General features: G+C 45.9%; 11 protein-coding genes across 11 annotated transcripts, besides 31 other annotated features; all 11 read left to right on the forward strand.

The window, feature by feature from the left end:
• On the forward strand, nucleotides 1–656 carry Tc00.1047053510741.10 (cystathione gamma lyase, putative; the record flags this gene model as incomplete). The annotated part of the gene is made up of 1 exon (XM_811917.1): nucleotides 1–656. A coding segment is annotated over one exon (656 nt), but the record flags the coding sequence as incomplete, so codon positions are not given.
• Nucleotides 1–24,729: a sequence feature (heterozygous, Esmeraldo-like haplotype).
• Nucleotides 771–798: a sequence feature (AT_rich).
• Nucleotides 1,023–1,090: a microsatellite.
• Nucleotides 1,105–1,141: a microsatellite.
• On the forward strand, nucleotides 1,493–1,990 carry Tc00.1047053510741.20 (hypothetical protein, conserved; the record flags this gene model as incomplete). Its single annotated transcript, XM_811918.1, has 1 exon — nucleotides 1,493–1,990. The coding sequence occupies one exon, from the start codon at nucleotides 1,493–1,495 to the stop codon at nucleotides 1,988–1,990; it is 498 nt and encodes a 165-aa protein (XP_817011.1).
• Nucleotides 3,309–5,321, forward strand: Tc00.1047053510741.30 (hypothetical protein, conserved; the record flags this gene model as incomplete). The annotated part of the gene is made up of 1 exon (XM_811919.1): nucleotides 3,309–5,321. The coding sequence occupies one exon, from the start codon at nucleotides 3,309–3,311 to the stop codon at nucleotides 5,319–5,321; it is 2,013 nt and encodes a 670-aa protein (XP_817012.1).
• Nucleotides 5,639–5,677: a sequence feature (AT_rich).
• Nucleotides 5,851–5,903: a sequence feature (CT-rich).
• Nucleotides 6,613–6,681: a sequence feature (T-rich).
• Nucleotides 6,944–6,970: a microsatellite.
• Tc00.1047053510741.40 (hypothetical protein, conserved) lies at nucleotides 7,131–8,876 on the forward strand (the record flags this gene model as incomplete). The annotated part of the gene is made up of 1 exon (XM_811920.1): nucleotides 7,131–8,876. The coding sequence occupies one exon, from the start codon at nucleotides 7,131–7,133 to the stop codon at nucleotides 8,874–8,876; it is 1,746 nt and encodes a 581-aa protein (XP_817013.1).
• Nucleotides 8,942–8,963: a microsatellite.
• Nucleotides 9,245–9,336: a sequence feature (A-rich).
• Nucleotides 9,445–9,517: a sequence feature (T-rich).
• Nucleotides 9,666–9,789: a sequence feature (A-rich).
• Nucleotides 9,851–9,882: a sequence feature (AT_rich).
• On the forward strand, nucleotides 9,902–11,275 carry Tc00.1047053510741.50 (hypothetical protein, conserved; the record flags this gene model as incomplete). The annotated part of the gene is made up of 1 exon (XM_811921.1): nucleotides 9,902–11,275. The coding sequence occupies one exon, from the start codon at nucleotides 9,902–9,904 to the stop codon at nucleotides 11,273–11,275; it is 1,374 nt and encodes a 457-aa protein (XP_817014.1).
• On the forward strand, nucleotides 11,426–12,079 carry Tc00.1047053510741.60 (hypothetical protein, conserved; the record flags this gene model as incomplete). Its single annotated transcript, XM_811922.1, has 1 exon — nucleotides 11,426–12,079. One exon carries the CDS (start codon nucleotides 11,426–11,428, stop codon nucleotides 12,077–12,079), a length of 654 nt encoding a protein of 217 aa, XP_817015.1.
• Nucleotides 11,477–11,497: a sequence feature (AT_rich).
• Nucleotides 12,337–12,403: a sequence feature (A-rich).
• Nucleotides 12,527–12,588: a microsatellite.
• On the forward strand, nucleotides 12,887–16,960 carry Tc00.1047053510741.70 (protein kinase, putative; the record flags this gene model as incomplete). The annotated part of the gene is made up of 1 exon (XM_811923.1): nucleotides 12,887–16,960. One exon carries the CDS (start codon nucleotides 12,887–12,889, stop codon nucleotides 16,958–16,960), a length of 4,074 nt encoding a protein of 1,357 aa, XP_817016.1.
• Nucleotides 17,258–17,281: a sequence feature (AT_rich).
• Nucleotides 17,514–17,542: a microsatellite.
• Nucleotides 17,683–17,707: a microsatellite.
• Nucleotides 17,734–17,780: a microsatellite.
• Nucleotides 18,311–18,368: a sequence feature (T-rich).
• Nucleotides 18,605–18,636: a microsatellite.
• Nucleotides 18,665–19,201, forward strand: Tc00.1047053510741.80 (riboflavin kinase, putative; the record flags this gene model as incomplete). The annotated part of the gene is made up of 1 exon (XM_811924.1): nucleotides 18,665–19,201. The coding sequence occupies one exon, from the start codon at nucleotides 18,665–18,667 to the stop codon at nucleotides 19,199–19,201; it is 537 nt and encodes a 178-aa protein (XP_817017.1).
• Nucleotides 19,556–19,579: a sequence feature (AT_rich).
• Nucleotides 19,759–19,847: a sequence feature (T-rich).
• On the forward strand, nucleotides 19,862–20,596 carry Tc00.1047053510741.90 (hypothetical protein, conserved; the record flags this gene model as incomplete). Its single annotated transcript, XM_811925.1, has 1 exon — nucleotides 19,862–20,596. One exon carries the CDS (start codon nucleotides 19,862–19,864, stop codon nucleotides 20,594–20,596), a length of 735 nt encoding a protein of 244 aa, XP_817018.1.
• Nucleotides 20,679–20,699: a microsatellite.
• Nucleotides 20,850–22,121, forward strand: Tc00.1047053510741.100 (hypothetical protein, conserved; the record flags this gene model as incomplete). The annotated part of the gene is made up of 1 exon (XM_811926.1): nucleotides 20,850–22,121. One exon carries the CDS (start codon nucleotides 20,850–20,852, stop codon nucleotides 22,119–22,121), a length of 1,272 nt encoding a protein of 423 aa, XP_817019.1.
• Nucleotides 22,457–23,461, forward strand: Tc00.1047053510741.110 (hypothetical protein, conserved; the record flags this gene model as incomplete). The annotated part of the gene is made up of 1 exon (XM_811927.1): nucleotides 22,457–23,461. The coding sequence occupies one exon, from the start codon at nucleotides 22,457–22,459 to the stop codon at nucleotides 23,459–23,461; it is 1,005 nt and encodes a 334-aa protein (XP_817020.1).
• Nucleotides 23,678–23,710: a microsatellite.
• Nucleotides 24,730–24,897: a sequence feature (areas merged during assembly that could not be assigned to a particular haplotype. This can correspond to areas where the two haplotypes were merged or to regions with more than two copies in the genome that were merged during assembly.).
• Nucleotides 24,732–24,760: a sequence feature (AT_rich).
• Nucleotides 24,886–24,914: a microsatellite.
• Nucleotides 24,898–25,085: part of a sequence feature (heterozygous, Esmeraldo-like haplotype) that runs on past the window's edge.
• Nucleotides 24,975–25,005: a microsatellite.

Here is a 25,085-nt window from a genome sequence, read left to right on the forward strand (position 1 = left end):
TTCACGTTTGTGATAATACGTTTGCTACCGCTTTTATCATGAGGCCTCTCGACTTGGGCGCGGATGTGACGCTCATCAGCACAACCAAGTTTGTGGATGGGCACAACATGACTGTTGGAGGCGCGCTTGTGACGAAGCGGAAGGATCTGGACGAAAAGGTGCGTCTCACGCAGAATATACTTGGAAATGCCATGTCCCCATTTGTGGCGTATTTGCAGCTTCAGACTGTTAAAACAATGTCTTTGCGTGTGGCGAAACAGAGCGAGAATGCGCAGAAAGTGGCAGAGTTCCTTGAGACTCACCCCGCTGTGGAGAAGGTGATGTACCCAGGTCTAAAGAGCTTTCCTCAGAAAGCGCTTGCCGACCGTCAGCATCTTAACAACAAGCACGGTGGCATGCTATGGTTTGAGGTGAAGGGGGGTACAGCTGCGGGGCGGAAGCTGATGGATACTGTACAGCGTCCCTGGTCACTCTGCGAAAACCTTGGCGCGGCGGAGAGTATCATCACGTGTCCATCAGTCATGACACATGCCAACATGACAAAGGAAGATCGCCTGAAGGTTGGTATCACTGATGGGTTTGTTCGCGTTTCGTGTGGCATCGAAGAAGCAACGGATCTAATTACTGCACTCAAGACCGCCTTGGATGCTCTTTAGAGTTTATAAAGTAAACTTATATCTATATTTGAGGTAAAAAGTGCCAACTATGGATTTTTTGTTTTTAGTATCTTCTACTTAGTTTATTTGTGGGGAAAGGCCTTCAGTATGTTGTAAATATATAAACATATATATATATATTCCTTTTTGATGCATCATGACTGCAAAAAGAGAGGGCAGAGAAGGGACTCTGTAGGATTCAATGAAACTCGCAAAAATTGGGGGGCGAAATGAGTTTTTTTTTTGTTGTTTTTGTTTTTTTAATACGCATTGTTTTATCTTCGGAAAGTCAAAATGTGTGAAAAGAGGGCGGAGAGAAAAAAGGCAAAAGGAAGTTTTTGTTGCACTCTTGTGTGACACCGTCCCTTATTATTATTATTATTATTATTATTATTATTATTATTATTATTATTATTATTATTATTATTATTATTTATCTCTCTTTCAATTGTTTTTGTTGTTTTTTTTGTTTTGTTTTTGTTTTTTTGGCTGCAGGGGAATTAATTATTGAGCGTTTTGCTTCCACTGTCATGGAGTTTCTTATTTTCCTGCCATTTTCTTGCGTTTCTGCGCATGGATTTTTCATCTCTTGTTGTCGCTTTTTCTTCTTTTGGGCTTTATTTTTGAGGCCTGTGGACGGGTGAACTCGCCAGGGCTGAGGTCCGACCCCGCGTGAGTGCCGCGTCCCTATTCTTCCGCCCAACACCCAGCACGTCGAGGTCCTCACCCTCGTCTTACAAGTTCTTGTTTTTTTGTGTTTTTACTGAGGAAGTGGTCTGTGCGTTTTTTTTTTTTCTTTTGTCTGCCTGCGGGAAAGAAGAGAGAGGGGTGGAAATATGCCGCCGAAGTCTCGTTCGAGGTCGAAGTCCAAGTCGAAGTCCAAAAAGGCGCCGCCCCCTCCGCCGCCCGTAATCCTGTACGCCTCGAATCATGGGGAGTTTGACGCGGTGGTGCTGCAGCACAATGGTGGCTGCCTGGTTGCCGTTGTGACGCCTTTTTGCAATCGCTGCTCACGAACCATCATGCCGTATTTGGAGAAGCTGAATTCGGAACGGCCAAGCCTATTGTCGACGCTAAACATTGTGGTGGTCAACGCCGGCGATGAGACGGGGGATTTGTGTCGTTCACTAGAAGTTGTGGCTATCCCCACCTTTTTTGCCTACTCCTATGGAAAACAGATTCATGCCTTCTCCGGGGATAACGTAGAGAAGATACTATTGCTTGCAAAGCTGGCAGCGCAGCAGGCCGAGGAGGACAAAAAAGCAATGGAAGAAGCCGCAGCCGCAGCCGCAGCCGCAGAAGTTGAAACAGAAGCAGCAACCGCACAAAATTAAGTGGCAGCAACATATGAAGAGCCACAACAACAAAAAAAAAAAAAAAAGAGGTTCCAATAGGAAGTAATAACGTCTGTAATGTGCTGGCGGTGGCGACTTCTGCCGTTTTTGGAGCGTATGAAAATGTTTTGCGGGGAAAAAAAGAAGCTGGTGCAGTCAAATGTTGGGTAGAACGCAAATGAAATGCGTCTGTATGTATAGTGTTTGTTTGGCGATGATAACTTTGCATCCAATTGGCGTTAATTTGTTGTTGTTGAAGTTATATTTTATTTATTTCTGCGAGTAGACCTTTTGGTTTGTTTGTTTCTTTGTTTCTTAAACTGTGTATAAACCCTTTTTTTTTTTTTTTGTTCGTATTCTCTGGTTTTCCTGCAGCGAAGAGTAGAAGCGTTAAAGTGACTCCTCGCGAAGGAAACGGGAAAGAGTTATTTTATTTGAAGCGTTCCCGACGAATTTTTGTTGTCTGGCTAAGAGAAGGAGGGAGGCGGAGCAAAGGGGCAGCACAGGTGTGAGGAAACAGCAACAGCCAAATAAGGACGGGTTTGGAGGGGGTGCACGTGTTCTTTGTACCATCGTCACCTTTGTTTCTACTGCAGAGGTTCCTTGATATCTGCGTATTTCTGGCTGTTCTTGACGGCGCACTGCGAGTTGCGCTTCTCTTTTGGGTCCCACACCCCAGAGAAATCAGGCGGAGAGTGAACGTCAGGATATAGAGCAGAGGGAGGGATCTGCGCGTGCGTGACACATATCCGGAAAGGGAAGCGGCACGGCTCTTTGGTTCCGTGTTTTTTGTGCTCATCGATCCTTTTTTTTTTTTTTTTTTGGCTTGATTGGGTACAGTGAGTGGCAGACACCACTCGGTGGGGTTCCCTCCGTGCTGCGTTGTTGTTGTTTTTTCTCCGGTCAAATCTCTCTTCCTTGGTACGTGAGTGTGTCGTTTCTCTGGCGTGGGACGGTGCGTTATTTGCGTAGACCTTTTGTTCTTGCTGTTGTTTTTCAGAGGGTGGAGGAGGACGGTGGGAGGCGCACAACAAGAACAAAAATAAGGAGTTGGGCACGTCAAGTGCGCGATAGAGTGAGAGGAAAACGGCAGGGGGGGTAGAAGAACTGCACGAAGAAGAGACGGAACACCTCAGGGAGAGAGAAGGAATATTCTCTATTAACCTTCTGTGTTGCTGTTGGACAGCGGGCCTTTTTGTTGTTGCTGCTGGTAGTGGTGGGGAATTTGGGGTGTAGAGGAGACTGCGTGTTTCTCCGCTTTCTGCACAAATATCTCACGGGGTGGGACCTGACAAATTAGCGTTGCCCGTCATTTATAATGATCTCGTTGAATTATCACCAACGCAATACGCAGGCAGTGAAAGTTATCCTCTCGGAGCTTTACGCCACTTGGAGCACCAGCGATGAAGGTGCATTTGACATTCAGAAGGTCCTCGAGGAGATACTCAATGCGGCGCACCTGACTAATAAAAGTGGCCATGTAGATGGCGGCCAGGCACAACATCGCTACGCTTCGCGTTTGGATGATAGGGATGATAACTGCCAGAAAGAGCTGCGAGCTCTGGAAGTGAGTAGCTCGCACCACACTGATCCTAACGTGGTGTCGCAACCTTTATCGCCTAAACGTAGCACGTCTCCGCCACCATCATCTCCTGGCCAAATGCGTCGCCGCTTATCGGATGAATACCAAAGAACCCCAAGTCCTGTGCAAACACCCCGGTTCTTTGGTGTGGATGAATTGGATTACCCACACCGCGCAGGTTCCCCCGGTTGTATAGCCCCGGCCTCACCTAGCGCCTCTTCACATGTAAAGCCTGTTGTAGACCCTATGGCGCCCGTGCCACATGTCAGCAACAACAGTGGCGCAACAGTCTCTCCGCCGGCAGCACACTCCTTAGGCGATTTAAGTCTGGACACAATTATCAACGCAGCAATGGTGTCAGGAGATGTCTTTACTTCTATAGAAACAGTAACAAACGGAAGCGTGTCGCAATCGCAGCGTTTTGTACACTCCTCTGGAAGCTTTGCTTTGACGCCACCGGAGAATGTGCGGCGTGCGACCTACAATGACATCCCCACGTTTTATGGAAAGGCGGAAATGAGAGGTGCACTGCATGCCATCTCAGAGACAGAAGAGGAAGCTTTAAGGAGTTTCTTTGCTATCAAAGGCTCTGCGCTAAATCGCAAGCTGTTATCAGGATCTACGTTACCCATCGACTCGACAAAAACGGTTCGAAAAGGTCAGTTTGGAAAGCTTTGTCAAGATGTTTTTAACATTCCAACATGGATGAAGAATGCGCTTTTTCGTCGCATTGCAGCCGCAGCAGGCGTCTCTGAGTCCGCCGCTCTTACCTACGAGCAGATATCGAGTTACTACTACAACGTATTTGGTCCACTGACGGTGAATCGACGCCTGTTTGAGCTTATTCGGGGTGATTCGAACAATGAGTATTTAACGCTTCAAGAATTTAAGGATATGGTGCGGTATCTGGTTGACTCCCATCCCGGGCTTGAGTTCCTCAAGCAACCAGAGTTTCAAGAGTACTACTGCCGCACCGTTGCTATACGCATCATGTATTCATTAGAACGGCAACAAAACGGCCAAGTCAGATGGTTTGCGTTTGATCGTAGTGATCTTCCTGAAGTAATGAAAGAATTAGATGAAAAAGATGTTAATTTGGTGCTGCAGTATTTCTCTTATGAGCACTTTTACGTTCTCTATTGCAAGTTTTGGGAGTTGGACACGGACAGAGATCAGCTGGTTGGGTTTGATGACTTGTGCAAGTATGGTCAAAATTCCATTTGTCCCTCTGTAATAAAGCGGGTCGTGGAGGGTTCGGGGCGGCCACTCTCGTCAGGGAAATCGGAAAAACTTGACTTTGAGGATTTTGTGTACTTTTGCTTGTCAGAAGAAGACAAAAACAATAGCCCGGCCGTATACTACTGGTTCAAAGTGCTGGATGTGGATGGGGATGGCATCTTGAGCGGTTATGAGCTGTATGAGTTTTACAGGGAAAACCATCAGCGTTTCTTAGAGTTTTCCGAGAGCCCAGAAGGAGATTTGTCATATGCGGATATGATGTGCCAAATGATAGATATGATGGGTTTCTCACTTTCCAAGGAGAATCAGTTTGGCTTGACGTTGAGCGACCTGCGTGCCTGTCCGACGCCGTCCAACTTCTTCAACATGGTGTTTAATGCCCAGAAGTTTATACTCTTTGAGCATCGCGACCCCTTTGCAGAACATCAGCAAAAGATGAGGCCGGAAAAAACGGACTGGGACCGCTTTGCCCGTGCGGAGTACGACCGCATGGCCAGCGAGGCCCAGTGAGAGAACACGCGTCTGGGCAAACCCAGAGAGACGACGAGGGGAGGCAAGGCGAAGAGAAGAGAAGAGAGGGTGGTGGTGGCGGCGGCGGCGGCAAACGAGAGGGAAGAACACGTGAATGAGAGGGCGAGCAGGGGAGGGCGGGATGTTTCTGTTTTTATTCGCCCTGGGGGAAGTTGTTTTTGTTTTCTTTTGTGTGTGTATCCTCTCATGATGTCTCGGTGGTCTTTTTGCTCCCCATCCTCATCCTCCTCCTGCTTGTGATGTTCCCTTTTTTTTTTACCGTATTCGCACCGAACCACCCCCTTCACGCCGCCATCAAAAAAAAAGAAAATAATTTATATTTATTTTAAAAAAAAGAAGAAAAAAAGGAGAAGATTTTGCTTTGTACCTTTGGCGTTTCTCTGCTCCTTTCCTTTCCTACTGTCTGCGGGTGAGACGTCTTGTCTTTTTTTGTCGTTGGACGGCGGCCTTTGTTATAATTCTCTCTTACCCACGTTTGTTTCGCATGCTCCTTGTCGCCGCGAGCCATTCTCTCTCTCCCTCTCTCTTTTTTTTTTTTTTTCTCTCTTTCTCTCTCTCTCTGTGTGTGTACGCGCGTGCCGGGAAAAAAGAAGGAAAAAAAGGGACGAACAACGACAAAAAGAAGAGGAACTGACCCCCTCCCAAAAGAAAAAAAGAAAATGGCGGCTTTTTCTTCTCCTCTCTGTTTTCTCTGTGTGAAAATCTCCGTCTTTCCGTATTTGCGCGCCCTCCACCGATGTCTTTTTTGGGCTTCCATAACTCTAACACACTCTCCTCTTCCCTTGTTGTCTGTCTTTTTTTCTGCGCCCCCACGCCGACAGCAGGCTCTGTGCATCACAACAACAGTCAAATAATAAAGGAAGCCCAGCCTTCAGAAGGGAGGACTGGAAAGCCCATTACAAACATAACACCTGTTGTTTGATTTACTGCAGCTCTTTCCACATATAAAATAAGAGCAAACACACACACACACACACAATTCCTTTTGGGCGGGAGGTGTTTTTTTAAAGGGGTGACGAATTATCACACGCGTATATTTATACATACCTATTTATTACATTGTTTATATACGTGCTAGGGAAAGGAAGAGGGTAGGTGAGACATTTCAAGGACTCCTTTAGAGAGCACCGCAGAAGAAGAAATATAATAGCCGCCGGTTTTATCCACACCTTCTGCGTACAGGCAAACGAGACAGAAAGGGAAAATAAAAAATTGAACGGTATTTGCTGATTCATATATTTCTCATCCACAGGAGCGTCGTTTTCCCCCCTTTTTTTAGCTCCTTTTTTTTTTTTTTTTTAGTAATTGTTTGTGCTTTCTTGTTTTGTTTTTCTTCTTTACAGCCACCACTTCGTGATATCACACATTCTTCTGTCGGCCGTGGCCCCTGAAAATATTATTATTATTTTCTTGCTTGCAACCGGCGAGGAATCGGCAGGCCAAGGGCGAGAGGGTGGAAAAGGGCCAGCGAAGAGACCACGACGTATTGTATTATTTGGCAAGCACTATCACAGACACTGCTCCGAGCGCTGCAGTACTACTGTTTGTGTGTTTCGTACGCAAACGGGTTGGGCCATACGATTTAATTGCATCACATACAGAAGAAAAAAAAAAAAAAAAAAAAAAAACCTTTTTTTTCTTGCTTTGTTGGCCGTTGCTGTTGTTTATTTTTTTGAATTTTGCCTACGTATTAGGCGTAGTTGAGGGAGGACCGCCAGTATTTTTATTACTGCTGCTGCTGACACAGACGTTGTTTTTGTTTGTTTGTTTTACGCAATTCAGAGCAGCATGGGGAAAACACTAGGCTTAAGTTCGCTGGAGCTCAAGGCTCTTAGTGTCCCCTCATCGCTTCGTTTCCTTCTCGGCGTGGAATATGATGTTTTGTTGTGTGTGACAGAGGTTGGCAAGCGCCGATCGTGCACGATTCGCTTTCCTGTTTTGGGAATTAACTTTCAGAAGCTTCTCGAACTGTGTGCGGAGCGCTTTGGCCTTTGTTGCACACAAAATGAGGATCATTCACTCCTCTCCGGGACGGCCATAATACCACCTTTGCGCTACATTGATTACTTACCAGGGGCTCTACACGCGGAGGAATTGCTGAGTTGTTTGGGTGTGAAACCGGTCACAAATCCAAAGCGTTACGGGGCATCCGTACACGATTTTTTAGCATCATTTATTGATTACAGTGGGTACAACACAGATGCTTCACTTGCCGATGTACATGGTACCGGATTTTACTTAACGCTAGACCACGGCCTCTCGACTGCCACCCATAGCCATCTTGTGAAGATTTCTTTTCACAAAGGGTGTAGTCTGGAGGAGGCGTTGCGGGAATTTGAGGAGTTTAGTGGGTGGAGCACATTTGACATACGCTACGAGGATGTGGACGACAAGCTCGCAGGTGGAGTCGTAGTGATGCCCTCGGTTCAAGATGCATGTGATTTATTTGAAAAGTACGAAGATGAGGACTCTGATGATGAGGGGGGGTTACTCCCGTTTATGCTTCGCCCAGTCTCTCCACTGACGTCTGTTCCTTCTGTGGAGGATTCTGCTTTGAAAAGGTTACGAGATCATCAGTGGGGAGAAATTGAAAAATTCTGGGAACGCTTCCCCAAATGGAAAAATTGTGTTGTGGTTTCAAATCTCTACGAGTCTGCTTCACTGGAGGAGGCCCTTGCGCTCTTTAAGGATCTCACCGTCACGGCCTCTTCGCTGGTGGAGGATAACTCGCCCGCGCGACGAAGACGCGTTTTTGTGACGTTTGCGACGTCGGATGAGGCCAAAATTGCGCTGTTCGTGGATGGCAAGAGCACGAAAGGAAAAACACTGCGGGTGCAGGTGTCGCCGCCGTACCTCAATGAAAGTCGGCGGGGGCGAGTTTTGGAAAGTCGACCGCCTTCGCTCTCGGAGCCGCCTGGACAACAGCCAGCAACAGAGACGCGTCCGGTTTCTTTGGGTTCTCCTGCTCACGCTCGAGAAAAACGTGACGCCGCTGCCAGTAACAATCCTGAGGCTTCTACACCATCGGGAAGAGATCGAAGTAGCAAGAAAGCTGGCGATGACAAAAATTGGAATGCACCTGTACCGACAAGCCGCACACCGACACAGGAAGCCGCCTCGGCTCCTGTTACTGGTGCAGCTGCAGCTAGGGAAGGCGGAGACCAAAAGAAAACAGCAACACCGCCAAAAAAACCACAATGTAGTCCAATAATTGTTGCGTCTACGATGAATGCGAACGCCAGAGAATTTGTTCCGTCTTCTACATATCAGGCAAGCACTACCTCTCCTGAGTACTACCATTCGTCAATCCCAATGGCATATTTGGACGAAAACTACGGGCAGCCTCCTCCTTGCTACCCTGCCGTCGCTTTGGGGCCTGTTGGCATGGTGCGTCCAATGGGTGTAGTTCCCCGAAGTTTAAGGAGCGGGGCGGCGCCACCGCCGTATTCGTCGCCGCCGCCGTACTCCATGGTCAGTGGACAAAGCATGCAGATGGCTCAGCCCCCACCTCCTCCACCTCCACCATCCTCGTAGTCCCCACGGAAGTGTGAGCCGGCGGGGAGAACAAAAGTGGAAATGTGGGGCGATTCTTGAGACGCAAAAAAAAAAAAAAAAAAAAAATTGAATAACTAAACAAATAAATAAAAGAAAAAATGCAAAAGAGGGAAAAGAAGCACAAGATCAAAGTGATTGCAATAAACCACAAAATAAACTGTGCATAAAAAGAAGCATGTCACCCACAGTTTACCAACGCCACAAACAACCCTTCGCTCCCCACAAATTTCTTTCTCCCGTTGTTGAAGGAAAAGGGTCCTGCAGGCAGAGCGGGCCCAAGGGATATTTAATAACTTAACTTATAGAGAAATTGCAGATATTTTTTTGTTTTTGTGAGCAAGTAGCGAAAAAAAAAAAAAAAAAAATGTTGTGAGAAAAAAAAAGAATACAGAGAGAGAAAGGAAGAGAGAGGAAGAATGGAATTAGACGGAAAGAAAAGTGAGTTTGGTTTCATCGCTTGATATGTCGCTTGTGATATGTGGCGTCCAACACATCTAACAACCGAAACGGACACATCGGAGAGTTGACGGGGCAAGTCACATCGTGGTGTGTTATTTTGTTTTGTTGTTATTTTGTTTTCTTGTTGTTGTTTTTTTTTTTTTTTCGTGTTTTTTTTATTTCTCGGTGTTTGTTTGGCCTTCTGTTGTGGGGTTAATTCAGCACGAAGGAAGCGGCATTGATGTCGTGAATCATTTGTTTCTTTTTTTGCTTCTTTTCACATGTGAGAAGTCCCCTGGAAGGGTTTTCCGTTCCAAACTTCTGTAGGGAAAAATAAAAGGTGGGGGGAGTAACGGAAACGGGAGAAAAGAAAAAGAAAAGAAAAAAAAGGAAGGAGGAGACACATTGACGAAGGAGGAAAGTTACAAAAAAAAACGAAAAGAAGGAGAAAAAAGGCAGTTGTTGTTGTTGTCGAACAAAATCACCCGAACCCTTGAAAAGAGACACACAAACTGAAAATAATAATAATTTTTTTTTTTTTTTTTTTGAGGGAAAGGTGGATTAGAATGAGTGAAAAAAAGGTGCACATTGCGGCGTCGGGCAATGTGATACGGAGCGACCGCCCAAGTCATTTGGAGCCGCCTGAGCAAATCATTGTTGTTATGCGTCATGGAGAGCGCCGCGATGGGGCCATTGGAAGTCCGCCGGAAGTTGATCCGCCACTGACGGAGAATGGCATTGTGCAGATTGCGGAAGTTGCTAAAAAACTTCAGGCCTTTTTGGGGGCAAAACGGGCAAGAAAATTACTTCTTATTGTCTCGCCATTTCTGCGGACTCTTCAAACCGCCCAAGAGCTGCAGAGGTGTGCCATTGGTGAGTTGCATCATCAAATCATTGACAACACCCTTTGTGAGGTATACGGACCAGTGAGGATAAAGAGCAGCACGGCCCCATTGTTGCCGGATGTGATCGTGAAGAATGGCTTGGGTGAGTTGCCGCTGTGGGGTGAAACCATTGAACTGGCATCAAAAAGATATGTCAATAGTTTTTTTCGTAATTGTCACCGTTACTCAGACAAGAACTTGTTGCTGGTAACCCATGGAGATGCCATTAGTGCCATTATGGCTGCTTTTTATCCATCGCGCACAGTGTACGAGACGGAGTACCTTTCCTTTATTGTTTTTCAAAGAGACTCAAAAAGTGTCTCTCGCGGTGACTTGGAGTCGTGTCAGTTAATAACTTCTAGTGGAGTACAGTGGCTTGTAGACGGTCCTGAAACTTCTTTGGCGGAGACGAATACATTGGAGGCAGATGTCGTCTCGGGTAGTGGCCTACTTGTTCGAAACTCTAAGCCGCCACCAAATGCGGGTATGTGTGGTTATGGATACGTAGATTCCAATGTTGGTACGATTGACGGAGAGTGGATGACACTTAATGATTCTCATGGGACAAATAGGCATGAATTAGCGAGCGTTTCCCTTATTTTTCGTTGTATGGTGATTGTTTCTCAGTGGGCAACGATTTATTTATGGTCTAATAAAGGCAACGCCGCGATATATATGATTATGGTGATAGCTTTTGAGTTGGTTTCGGTGCTTCTCCATTTCAATAATTTGAATCGCTTGCGATTGGGTGCGTGGCTTAGCCGTGTGGAGCTTTTTCATAGACTCACGAGAAACCAGTTTACATATGTTTTTTGTGGGTTAAGTTCCCCTTTTCAAAGATGCACTTTCTCCCTGTGTATATCTCTTTTAAAGGGACTTGGCATATTTGTATTGTGCATGGCAGCTGCGTTCTTTGCAAGTTTATTCCAAAACTCGGGTTTTATTAGCATGCAGCACTCTTACGCAGAAATTTTTGAATCGGTGGCAAAGGTTTCTGTGTTTGCTTTATTTTTCTTGATAGATACATGCCGAAGATTGAGCGATTTGGAGCATTAGGCAGAATACCGTGAAGTTTTCCGAGCTAAATTCATCCAAGATGATTCTTGAAAGCGCGGAAGATGATATATGAATTCTTTTTTTTTTTTTTTGCTGTTTTTTCTATATATATACATATCTGGGGGGGATGCCGCAAGGATCGTTTTTTGAATGTTTCTGTTTTTGTTTTTTGCTTTTTGGCAGTCGAAAGAGGGGAGCGGCATAAAAAATAAAAATAAAAAAGAAAAAGGTGCGCGGGAAGGGGTTTGTGGTGCGCTATCAGTCACCGTCGCCGCTTATCTTCTAATGAACGCCGATGGAGGCACCGACGAGACCACGGCGAGGTTGGTGTCTCGTTTGGCCCAGCGCTCGACGCTGTCGAGTGACGCTGAGCCCTTTATTCCCTCATTTCTGCGAGCACTGGCAACCACAACAGAAACTCAGCAGAAAAATGAGGAGGAGAATGCGGTTGAGTTGAAGCGAGGCGAGGTGCTGGAAACTGGGCTGAAGCAGCTCTATTGCAACGCTGAGACATACACACAGCTGCCGTCCGTTGAGAGCCTGGCAACTACGGCAGCTGTTGCTTCCACAGCCCTCTGCACATTTGGTAGCATGACAGAAGAACAGTTGCAGGAGTTGGAGGAATATCTATGGAATCCTTCTCAAAATAATAATGAGTCTTTTCAAGATGATGAGCGGGTCTTTGCCAATGACGATGATGGTATGGATCCAGAAGAGGAGGAGTGGCTCTTTAAACAAATGTTGGAAGCAGCAGGAGTCACGCAGATTGAAGAGACAACTACCGACGAGATTGGGGGGTCATGAATTATCCATCGCAAACGCGACCGCCAAGTACGAATCCACGAAGAAAAGATAAGTGACGAGTGGAAAAAAGGAAATGGGGGGAAAAAAAAAAAAAGTATTGGGATTTGGAATGGCGGGAATTACAGCGTTAGGACGACTTCGACATCTGGAGTCACGGCAAGGTTGATTGGTTGGCGTTGGCAACTCTCTGCGCATTGTTTTCCCTCTCACACAAAATCGAGGGTTAGAAGAGGGGAATGAGACAATCAGGGGAGGGGAAAGAAACAAAACAAAAAGAACGAAACGAGTATGAGAAGAAGAAAAAAAAACAGTAAAAAAAAGAAACGGATTTTTCCATTTCTCTCATGTCAGCTTCTGGTTAGTCTATTTGCTCTTGCCGTGTCACCACTGCAACCGGCTTCATGCGGTGTGTGCGCGCTCGTGCAATTATGTTGTTTTATCTTGGTGGTTTTTGTTGCTATTGTTTTTTGTTTTTATTTTTGTTGTTGTTGTTGTTGTTGTTGTTTTTGCTTTTTTTTCTTTTTTTTTTCTTTCTTGTTGTTGACGGGGGTCCGCATGTATTTCTTTGTGTTGTCCTGATATTGTCTTGTTGTTGTTGTTTTTGTTGTTTTCCTTCTGGAAACTCTTTTTTATCTTTTCTTCTCCCCTCTTCCTGCCAATTCTGGCTAATTTTCAGGAAGAAGGAAAGGGGGGAATAAGTGGGACCAAGTCGATTGACCACTACAGCAACCCTCTTGCCCTTTCTCGGAGTTGACAAGACACCCCTGCCAGGAGAAGTGTGGCGCGTGATTTCTCACTTTTCTCAAGATGGACAGAAGCCGTAGTGAAGGGGAAAAACCCCGTGTTTTTTCTCGGACATCCACGCAAAGTTCGTCTGTCTTTGGGTCATCAAATTCTCAATTCCCCATGGGCTTAGGGATTGTGGAAGTACCGCCGGACTCCAAAAAGCAAAACGGCGTGTCTGGTTTCCAGTTGAAGAAAAACAACGGCTCGATTAGGCCGCCAACCGGAAATGAAGAGATTCAGATTCTCTCCTTTTCACCCACATCGTCTTCTGCCGTCTCAACGCGACCTTGTGGCCCGATTAGCTCGAGCAAAACAACGGATGGGCAGGCCAGCGTGCATGGAGCACTCTTCTTGAGGCAGGCGTTTTTTTCACCCATCCGTAGCCCAGATGGAGATAGAGGCATTCATTCAGACACCCGTTCCAACGAACCTCGGGACAAGTCCAAGCAAAAAATTGCTGATGGAGATGTCATGATGTCTTCATCTCCCTTGGCAAATTTTTCAGGGTCTTCGCACTTACCAAAAGCACGTCCTGTAGATGGTGCAGCCATCGCAGTTAAGTCAGAGTTTGCGCCATCAAATCCAGGCCGTGATGAGTTAGAAATTAAACGGTTGCTACCCAACGTGAAATCGAGCTCAGAAACGCCTTTCTTTAGTCCGGCGTTTTCTCGTTTTAGTACCGGAGAGAATTATATGGGATCGTCTTACATGAGGGATGAAGTGGACACGGCGGCACCGAACATTACCTTAAGGCATTACATTTTGAGCCGACCTAAACCAGCAGTCCGCGGGCGAGGACTGTATCGAAGACTTTACTTCATGCTTATATCTTTGGTTCTACTTCCTTTTGTCTTCATCGCATTGCTCTTTGGGTTGCACTACTGGGCAAGCACGAATGTGGCAGAAGAGCTTCATCATTATGTAGGTGCTAGCTTGTCCGATGATTCTTTTTGTGACCGAAATTTTTTGGAGCTGCAGCACCGTCAAATTGGCCCAATCTCAAAGGAGGGTTTTATATGCGTAATGGGGATTCTGTTAGCTCTAATCATTATTGTGATTGGGGGTGCATTTATTCTGTGGTTATTTTCTTGGCGTTGTGTAATTTTAAATTATTTACAGACGCTTGAATTTATCCGTCGCGCAGCGCCAATGCTGACACAGATTGAGCCACTCGGACCGGAGCAGTTGGCGGGGGCTCCAAAACCCGTTCCATCGTTTTTCTTTTGGCACTGTAACAGAGGGGAGAATAATAAAAAAGAAGTGCTCTCTCAAGGGATAGTCGAAAAAGTCGTGCTGTTGGGGGATACTCTGAATGAACTCAAAAAATACATTCCAAGCACGGTGCAGAGTGATGTCATATCGGCTGTTTTGGCTGGTCACAGCCTCGACAGCTCAACTGCCGTGTCCACCATGGAAAGAAAAGGCGGCCGCATCTCAGGGACCTCCCCACCACAAGAAGATGTTCTTGCAGTTGCTGGAGACTTAAATCCTCTTCAAATAAAGGTCCAAGCACATTCACCTCTCTCTGTGAAAAAAAAAGCGGCGACTTTTACCAGTGGGCTTTGCCGCTCTCATGGGAGTGGAAACCACTTTGGTTTTACGCAAACAGCGGGGCAGAGGGGAAGTAGTAACAAATTGAGTCCCCCTCACCGGCGGTTTATGTGTCCCGCAAGGAGTTTATCTAGCCTGATTCTTTCCACGAGTAGCAGCGTGACATTGACGGCTGAGAATGAGCGTGCTCTCCAGCCTGTGGGGAATTGTGGGGAATGCGCTGTTTCTGAGGCTGCTGAAACGCGGATTACAATGCTGAATGACTACGGTTTTTCGCTTCAGCAAACAACGTTTCTGGTTTGTCGTTTATTTTTACCAAAACTTGAGCTGAATTCTGATGCCTCTGTAATAAGAGACTCTGTAAATCAAGTGCGGGAGATGTCACAACGATTTCTACGGATTGTTTTACGTGTGGCGAAGGAAGAAAATGGTTTTTCATTTAATATTTGCCTGGACTCTGTGATTGTAGTCTTTTACACCCCGTCCGGTACCAATTGTGTTAATTTGTTTCAACCTCGTAATTGTGCCTTGCGGCTAGTGTCAGAACTGTCTAAGCTTGAATCCGAGTGGGCGGCTGCTTCATCTACACCATTGAATTGGGGCATTGCGATGCATATGAGTTTGCTTATGATTGGTGTAAGCGATATTGGATCTCACCGTTTTGCGTATTTATATGGGGAAGAGCTTCAATTGGCATACCGTGTGGCGGAGCTGTGCATGATTCTCCACTGCCCGTTGATTATGCTTCAGTCGTGCTATGATCTCTTTCGTGTTTGCATGATGGCTGTGCCGGTGGATGTCATCTGCAGGGAGACGATTCGTGGGAAGGATCGCATCTATCTCTATGAGCTCAAAATACCAGAGGAGGGAGAAGACCTTGACACCAAACGGGAATACTACAAGCCGTTAACGGTGGCCTTTGGTTTAATGTGTGGAAGACAGTTTGCAGACGCCGCACAAAAACTGGCTGGAATTGTGGAAATGGACCACAACGTGAGCCGATTACTTCGTCTATGTGAGTACTTCCTTCAGATGCAGGAAAAGGGAACGATTAATACAATTCTTTCCTCCACAGAGAACTACGTGCGTAAGGAACCGCGTTGGGAGCCTCTGGAATCAAAGGCGGTGAGGTTTCTGGATAAATATTGTGTGCGGGAGAAACAGCAGTGTATACATCGCCGCCGTGAAGTTTCTGGGAACAATGAGGGCAACGAAGAAAATGTTACGCGAGATTATCACGCGGCTCGTTTTTTTGAGGATGGGCACGAAGTAAATGGCTTAAGGAGTGAAAAATTCAGTGAGACGCACATCCGTACACCCAGTGTGCGTTGTGACAGCATCACTGAAGCCGACGATTTCTTTTACTCGAGTAATACCCCTTCAGAACTCAATCCCAGCTTCGCCGTCCCCATGTCACCGGTCATTGCCACTCATGACGCTGAGGTTAAACGAACCTCGACAATACCACTTCAGTCAATATGTGATCCTGGTGAACCACAGCAGGTCCGCGTTCGCTATATTTCTCGCTCAACAGCAGCGTCTGTCACCTTTTCTGAGGTGGATTCTGGCAACAAAGCTGTTCCCCATCATTGGACAGACGTTCATAATCTCCAAGAGAGCAGCAAGAACGATGGCGGAAATGAGGGAAGTAAATACGTGTTTGACGTTTATGAGCCTCTGGGTCGTGGAACCTTTAGCACGGTTTACCGCGGCCTTCACCCGAATGGCAACATTGTTGCCGTAAAGAAATACCCATTCCGTGACAGGGGTGAAAATAACTCGTGGGCCCAAAGTGTACGCTTTGAGATTGAAATGCTGTCTAGCTTGCGTCACAAAAATGTTGTTCGTTATATAAGTAGCTTTTTCCAGGACGAGTATTTATATATCATTGCTGAGTTTGTCTCTGGGGGCTCTCTTTCTGCGATTGTGAGGACATTTCGACGTCTTCCATATAACACCATTAGACGGTATACGGGTGATATTCTTCGTGGACTTCAGTATTTGCACAAGCGTCAGGTTGTTCATCGGGACATTTCCCCAAACAATGTGCTAGTCAACATTGATGGCGTGTGTAAGCTCAGTAACTTTGGTGGGGCTGTGGTGTTTGCCATGCAGCGAAACGAGTTTTGTTCTAACTCCTCAAATGCGACTACCGCAGGCATTTTTGCTCCTCGAAGTGTGGTGCACACATCGGATGACTCGGGTTCTGCGACGGGCACTGTGATACTCAAAAACTGCTTTGGAACACCCGCGTGCATGTCGCCAGAGGCCTGTTCAGGAGTTGTTGACCCGAAAAACGACATATGGGCACTGGGTATCACGCTTTGCTTTTGCTTCTCAGGCCGCTTCCCGTGGCCCGAGGAGGAACTGAATGATGTCAATACTTTTGTTGACAAGGTCCGTCGTGGTGTCCTCAGCCCTCAGGTGCCGTTCGACATGATGGACTCTCAGGCCGCAGACTTTATTAGCCTATGTCTCCGAAGGAACACGAGTTCTCGTCCATCAGCGACGGAATTATTGTTTCATCTCTTTGTGGTAGGCTGAACCCGACTGCCCACATATGTAGTTGGAGGGAATTTAGCTCTATCCACAGTTGAAGAGAGGAGCAGAGCCCTTTATGCCTTATTTTTCTTCTGAATTCATATGAAAAGGGAAAATAGCAACTAAAAAAAAAAAAAAAAACTTGTATTTTTCTCTCTTTGCTTTCCTTACGGCCACACAAACAGATTAATATATATATATATCATTTTGGTAGTAAATGGCGAGTGTAGATTAACTCAAAAACGATAACAAACAAACAAACAAAAAAGGGGGAGAAGGTTTGATTGAGGAATTTTCTGCTTAATTTTTTTTTTTTTTTTTTAAGGGGAGGAGGGAATACAAATGTAGAATCATACTCTCCCCTTGCCATTTTGGCCGTGTGCCTTATTTGCTTGCGCATTCATTCATTCATTTTTTTTTCTTTTTTTTTTTGCATTTTGATCTTCTTTGCGTTGTGTCAGTTTGTGTTTTTGGTTTACAATATTGACATAAAAGTTTGATGGGATCATTTTACACTCTTTAATGTACCGAGGGTGGTGCCGCATGTATACGTCTCATTATTATTATTATTATTATTATTATTATCTCTCCATTTTACTTTTTATTGGCTATTACTTTGATGTTGTTCTTCATTTATGAGCATTCTAAGACTTAATGTACACTGCACATTGGTCCGCCTTGCTGTGGTCCCCCGCACACATTTATTTGGATTGAGTCACTAGGGAAAAACAAAATAAAATAAAATAAAATGTCTGGGATGCCCTCTTTTATATGTTTTATTATTATTATTATTATTATTATTATTATTATTATTATTATTATTCTAATGTGGGCGTTCACTTCTTTTTAGTTGTTTTTGACAGTTTCTTTTTTTTTTTTTTTGATTTTTGATTTTTGGTGCGAATGGGCTGCTGCAGTTGTGAATCCGCGGCAGTGAGCATTTATTTGCTTCTTTGATGCTTTCACCGCCTGTCTGTGGCGAAGAAACGCCAGAAGAAAAGAAGAGGATGCATGACGAAAATTAAAAAAGAGGGGAAATTAAAATGTAGTACTTTTGTCTCTGTGGGAACGTCTTGCAGAAGAACGCAGGCGCATAACCCCGGTAGACGCAAAGGAAGAAGTGTGGGAGATGTATTTCCCCGTTCACTAATCGGTTCCTTACTCGTCTTGCCCTGGGAGTTTCTTGTGGCGTGGCTTCTCGTCGAGTTTTCTTTTTGGTTTATTTTCATTGAGAAGTTTGCCTGTTGTTGTTCGCTTGTTTTTATTTTTCTCTTTTCTTTCTTGGAGTTCTTTTTTTCTTATTTGTCTGTGTGCATATATTTTTCTTTTATTGGCGCACTTGTGTCCATTATGTTTTGTTTGTTTGTTGTCTTTTTTTTCTTTTTTTTTTTTTTTCTTCTTTTTTTTTCTTAATACAGTTTGGTTGGGGGGTGCCTTTTGCACTTTTATTGTTTCTTTGTACGCATATGTGAATTTGTATATTTCTAATGTGAATGCCTGTCAAGTAAATCCTGCGGTGATGGCGTCCGTTTGGGGACAACAGCTGCGATTTTTGTGCCCACATGCATACTGACTTGTGCCCATTCACACCATTCCTTTTTTCTTTTCATTACGAACGCAAAAAGAACAAAAAAAAAAAGGTTTTGGTTTTATTTTATTTTATTTATTTATTTTATTTTTTGTGGGGGGAAGTTAAAAAAGAGCCACATGCAAAATCATTCGAATAAAGAAGCCTTCAAGCCTTTTCTGCTTTCCGGAACGGTGATACACGGCTATGGTCGGGGCGGCACGCAGCTCGGGTTCCCCACAGCCAACCTGGAGCTTGATGACAACGTCAGGGCGCAGTTGAAGCCGTACAAGAACCTTGTGTTGTTTGGGTGGGGAAGCGTGATCGCAATTCCTGGGAAGGAAAACTGTGGTGAGGGGCCATATCCCTTTTCCATGTCTATTGGCTACAACCCACACTTCCATGGGGTGGATCTCACAGCAGAGGTGTATTTTATACATGAATTTGCTGAGGATTTCTACGGTGCTGTTGTGAATATTCTCGTCCTGGGAGATCTTCGCGAGATGGGGGCCTTTGTCTCCCTGGAAGCACTTGTGGATGCCATCAAGGATGACGTCCGAAAAACGGAAGAGGCGCTGCAAAAGCCCGAGCTTAAGCGATTGAAGCAGCACTCGTTTCTGGCGCCATCCCTCGCACCGTCCGAGAAGTTGCCGCAATTCGAGCTAGCGGTGGTTTGAATGACACATCCATTCGGAAAGAAAATAAATGAAGAAAAATTATCTCAGTGAAAATTCTGATATGATAGCCGGCAGGGTGAACCATTAATTTGTTTGTTTGTTTTGAAATTATATTATTTTCTGAAGTAAATGAGGGAAAGAGAGGGGGGGGAGGGGAGAGGAGTGTAGCAGCAGCTCACAGTTCTGGCCGTTTTTCTTGTTGTTAACTTGTTTCCTTCCGGTGGGGAATGGGAGCAAATTTTTCCAACCTTTGGGACAGAGGGGAAGGAGCAAACGCGAGTGAGCATCAAGTGTGTGACGGAAGGGGCTGCGAGTTGGGTCCCGCGCATGGCGCTCTCTTTACTGTAGCGATGCATTTTATTTATTTTTTTTTTTAATGTACTTTGGAGGCCCAAATACAGCACCACAATGTGTTTGGTACAAGAGGAAAATGAAAGGGAGGGAAACAAACAGAAAAATGAGCCTTTTTTTTATTATGATTATTACTATTTTATGTTTTTTGTTTGTTGCTCTCCGGGAAATGGAGAGAAGAAAAATGAGGGGAAAAAATGCGTGTGTTGATTATGTTTGCTGTACTTTTTTTTTGTTTTGTTTTTTGTTTTAAATTATTTTGGTTTTTTTGGTTTTTGATTGCATTCTTGTCTCTTGTAGGGCAGCGTCATGTATCGTTCCAGCGGGGAGCTGCGCAAATACGCGCAGTGTGTATTTGCCCTCTACCGTTTGGATGATGGCCTCTCTATCTCCCGTTTCCGGCTTGCTTGGTACGTGCTTTGGGGAAAGTGGCCAGAGGAGAGCGTTGTGCACATGCTGTTTGACAAAAAAGACAAGAGCACAGGTGGGAATGAGGGCCCTACCGGAGAAGAGGATGGGATTGTAGGAAGTGGCGGTCTTGCGGAGGAAGATAAGCATCATGACGGTGGCACGCCTCTGGCACAGAGTTTTCATTTCTCCGCTCTGCGAAGACGAATTAATGAGAAGGAATTTGTCCGATTTGCCGTCACATATCATGATACAATGGGGGCGGACGCGGTCGGATTTGGTGTTGCAGAGGAAGATGGAGAATATGCCACGGTAGACATGCACAGTGCTTTCTCTGGTGTTGTGCGAGCCCGTCATTGGCTGCAGTTTCACGCCCTTGCCGGGTCAAAGGGGTATGTGACGCTTGACGACCTAATCGCCACGGAGAAGGTAGATTGGCTTTATCCGCCCATGAGCGGAGGATCAGCGACTGGTCTTATGGTGGAGCAGGCCGGGGATGATTCATCGACGATGCCACAGGACGATGGTGATAGACGATTGGCGGTGTTGTCGCATGTGTTTGCCATTATTGACGGCGACCACGATGGTAAACTTAATTTTGAGGATGTGACGCGCCACCTTGCCAAAACTGCGTGAGACAATATACATATAGGAGTTTACCAAATTTCTCTCAGTGTGTGTATGCGAATTGAATTCGTTGATCATTATATTGTACTGCTTTTTTTTTTTTTTTTTTTTTGGATTGTTGTTTACCAAACATGTTTTTTGTTTTGTTGTGGTTATTGTTTTTTATATCTGCGTGCTTTCTGTGTTTGTGTTGTTGGTTGGCTGGTTGTTTCACGTTCATTTTGCGGAAGAGGTGTAGGGGTGGGGGCTGTTGTTGTTGCTGATGCCAGAGTTTGGCACCCAAGTGTACTGGCACAACATCCCGGCCTGTCCGCCTCCGTGGAAAGACGAGGAGGAACGCGCACGCACGTGGCGCATCAGCCAACGCATCGTCGGGGCTATCAGCGACCAGCGCCACCTGTTGGAGCCGCCTAGGGCGGAGATCTTGGCGAAACGTCTTCCGGGGCGTTTTGCCCCAAAACGGGTGCATCGCTACTGGGGCATTGTTTGCGAGCCGCATCTTTCTCCGCTACATGGACTCAACATGGTGATGAGCGAGCTGCAGGTGCGCCCCATCGCGATTGAAGAGGCGAAGGAGGCCGTCAGCGTTGTGTGTGAAGACTACAACGCCATGACGCAGCAGCAGCAAAAAAGTACACAGTCAGGGATACTCTCGCAAGGAGGAGTGAAGACGGAGATATTGACACAACAGAGCAACACCGCGGCGATGGATCTGCGCGAGGCCCCATTGCTCCAGGTAGTAAAAATATTATGCGCCTCACGCGGGCTGGAGGTTTCGCCTTTTAGTAAGGCGGAGCTTCGAAGCAAGGGCCGTCTTGGTGTAGCGGATTTGTTGCCTCGAAGACGTGTTATTATGGCCTTTGACCGCAGCAAACCGAAGTTTGTCTTTGCAACAGCAGTGCCCGCGAAGAAGAAGAAGGACGCGGAAAAATCAACGGTGTGCTACATCCAGCTTGTCGCGCCGAACTCAAATCCCGTTCCGTGGCGCCAGCTTCTAAAAAGGGAAATCCCATATCTTCCGCCGAACGAATGTGTGGTGGTGGCGGTTCAGCGGCATCACGACGACGAAGAATACGATGATGATGATGAGAAAAACAGCGGCGATGATGGGCCATACTTGAGCGATGCAAACGTGAGAAGTGAAGTTCTGTTGGGGGGCAATGAGAGTGACAAGTATGATCTGGGGGAAGAAGGGGACGCACAGCCGCGGCAGCAGCACGAAGAAGGAGAAACCCCCCAAAAGAGACACAAGTGTGAGTATGAAGATAAAATTGACTTCTCAGACATGAGCGAAGTGAGTGAAAGTATTGGCAGCACAACGGCCTCTTGCCGGAGCGACGAGGCAAAAAGAAAGAAATTTGTCGGTCGGGAACCCATCTTTACCGCGGAGGAGAAGCTGCAAAATGACCCGCTCTTTGAGACACCTGTTGCGGTTCTTAGAAAATTGCCTCGGAAAACGCGGGGGGTGCATGATTGGATCCAGCGTCTAATCAACCCAGTGGCCCGAAAGCGGCTTTATGCCATTAACTATTGACCCGGTACTCCCCATCGCTACTCATACCGCCAACAGCGCAAGAGCAGCGGTGTCTGTTGAGAATGGGCCCACACACTTACACACATACGCAAGTAAACCACGAAACGCACAGGCATTTTCAGCAAGGACCATTTGAGAATGTTACCTCCATCTGCCAGCGGCAATGGACTTTCAATTTTGTGTGTCTGCGTTTATTCCTCCTGGGTTGTGCAGTGATAATTTTGATCTCTTATCCTTTTGCTTTTTTCTTTTCTAGTACTTTGCCCGCACGCACACAGCAAAAAAAAAAAAAAAAAGGGCGCGCTTGAAACCATTTAGTTATTAGACACGAGCTGATGGCGACTTGTGAGTCGGCTTCCCACGCACCGGAAGACGAGCCCATTGTCGTTGGCGGCCACAAGGGAGTTATTCAACGAGGACCGAAGGCTCCCAACGACTCCGCGACCATTACGAAAAAGTCTACCGGGTGGGAAGTGCTCATGTACCTTGGTATGGCACTTCGAATTGACGAGACGATGTGTGAACTGGCTGCAATGGCGCCAAAACTTGTGGCAGTTTTATCTCCTGAGGAAGAAAATTCGGGCGTTTGGATAACTGTGGAAAAGGAAGAAAATAGACCTTTTTTGGAAGCATTTCACGAAGAACTGCGAGAGGCAAGTGTTCACACCCATGGCTACAGTGAAGTTATGGACACAGCTCGCTGGTCGGTCTGTTTGATCGATGTAACAGACGGGATGCTTCTACCATGTGTGGCAGACATTAAAATCGGGTACATCCGTCACTCTCCACACACGCCGCCGGAGAAGATGGCTCGCATAAAAAAAAAGCGACTGATCCAGCCATTAGCCATTCGTCTGTGTGGTGCTCTTCACTACTTCTACCGCACCATATCGAACGAGCAATGCATTGAAAGGGAAACGTGTGAAAAAGACATAGGATATCTCTTACATACAGAAGAAGATCACCGACGCTGTTTGCGGGCCTTTTTTTCCTCTGCGGTCAGCATGAAACAAGAAGAGTCGGGGAATAAATGCGGCGAAAGTGAGGTCTTGTCCGCGCGGTTGAAAGCGTGCTGTCGGCACGTTGAGAAACTACTCTCTTTTTTTACCAGCTCAGTGGGCTGTGCATTATTGGAAAGGACCGCTTTTGTTTCAACATCTCTTTTACTGCTTTACGATGCCGTCAGCCGCGTAAGTGACGAAGTTGGCAAAAACGACGCTGCTGATGTGCGTGTCTACCTGATTGACTATGCTCGAGTAAGTGATCGACGCCTGAACTTTGCGGAAGAAAATATTGGCTTTCTACGTGGCTTAGAAAATTTTCTTTTTCTTATTTCGTGAAGGAGAAGCCTTTGGTCTGGGAAGTGTTGACGCCGAGAGGTGGTGGGGTATTGGCTCTGGACCTGAAAGTTTTTTTTTTTTGGCACCCCCTTGCCGCTCTCCTTTGTTGGGGTCATTGTTTCCTATTGATATCGCATCAACATCAATCGCATGGACGAATCGGAGTCCTAAGTGCATATATTTATTGCTGGTGATTGGTGTAGCTGCTGTTGTTCATTTTTTTTTTTTTTTTTTTTTTTTTTTTTTTTTAGTCCCTTCCTTTTCGTTTTAATGCTTGCATGAGTTTTTGCTCGTTGTTGTTGTTTTCCCTCCCAACAGACATACACACATTGTTGGGCGTGTGTATTGTGTGTGTGATTCATTACAAAAGGAGTGCGTTTGTAATTGTCGGAGCGTCTGCGCAACGGAGTAACAGTGAGGCCTGTCTTTTATTTTTCCATTTCTCCTTTTACTGCAATAAATTTATTTCTTTTGGGTGTTCTTTGCATTCTGCTGATTTATCTTTTTTTATTATTCTTATTTCTTGCCTTTTTGGTGGCGTGTGTGTCCCTGTCTTCTGCAGGGAAGACAGTAAGCTAGAGTACTTCTCTCAAAAGCGTCATGCAGAGAAAGCTCCCCCGCAGTGAGACCCCGCGGAATGATGCGCCCTCAACAATGTCCATTGCGGCAACAACGCACGGCGGGCTGACACGCTCGACGGCACTGAGCTCCCTGTCCCTCGAGGAGGAAGACTCTCGTCAGCGTGGGCCGCTGCAAGCACGCTCTCAGCACGTGATGACATTTGTTGGTGAGCTGCCATGGGTCCCACACGATGACACCGATAATGAACAGCCACCGCGAGAGGAGGACGTAGTAACAGGAAATATTCCAAGACAAATTTTTATTGAGGATGAAAACGTCTTCTTGAGCCGCTTTGTGCGCCCCGCGCGGTTGGTGGCACCTGCGCCAGCCGAGGGGCAAACCTCGGGGACAAATTCAAGCGGTGGGGATGGGCGATCAAGGCGCCGCTGGCTTCCCCTTCGTATGGATTACATGGGATAGAGATGCTGCTGGGAAGGCCGCCGCCTTGTGCGTTTCCCCCTCCATGTATATTTTTATCAGTTACTTTGAGTGTTTGCTTCTTTTGACATTAACGTCATTTCCCTGCGCAGAAGTCTTAAGAGGGCCCTGTGATCATGACAAGATATTCAACTAGAGTGGGAAGCACAACTGAGTCTGTTGGTGCTCCTTCTTGCGTATTTTTTTTTATTGAGTGTATTTTAGATCAAACTAAAAAATAAAAAAATAAATTAAATTAAAGTCATCAGTTGCCGCATCGATGCGTACAAGTGAGGTGGTGGGAGGGAAAAAGGGGAAAATGAGAGGAGGAGGAGGAGGGGAGGAAGGGAGAAAAATTAAAAACAAAAAATGTATACATGTGCGGCTTTTATTTCATTTTGTCTTATTTTATTTTTAATTCCTCGAAATGGCAAAATGGAGGGGTGCTCCGGCTGTCTTTAGAGCTCTTGCGGTCATTTATTTATTGTTTATTTATTTATTTATTTTACCTTTTCTTTTTTCTACACGCATTTACTTGTTTTCACGCAATAGTTTACATGGGTGATTTAATTTACCGAAGAAGCCC

Source organism: Trypanosoma cruzi, genomic scaffold, assembly GCF_000209065.1.
Source record: "Trypanosoma cruzi strain CL Brener 1047053516851 genomic scaffold, whole genome shotgun sequence".
Lineage (NCBI taxonomy): Eukaryota > Euglenozoa > Kinetoplastea > Trypanosomatida > Trypanosomatidae > Trypanosoma > Trypanosoma cruzi.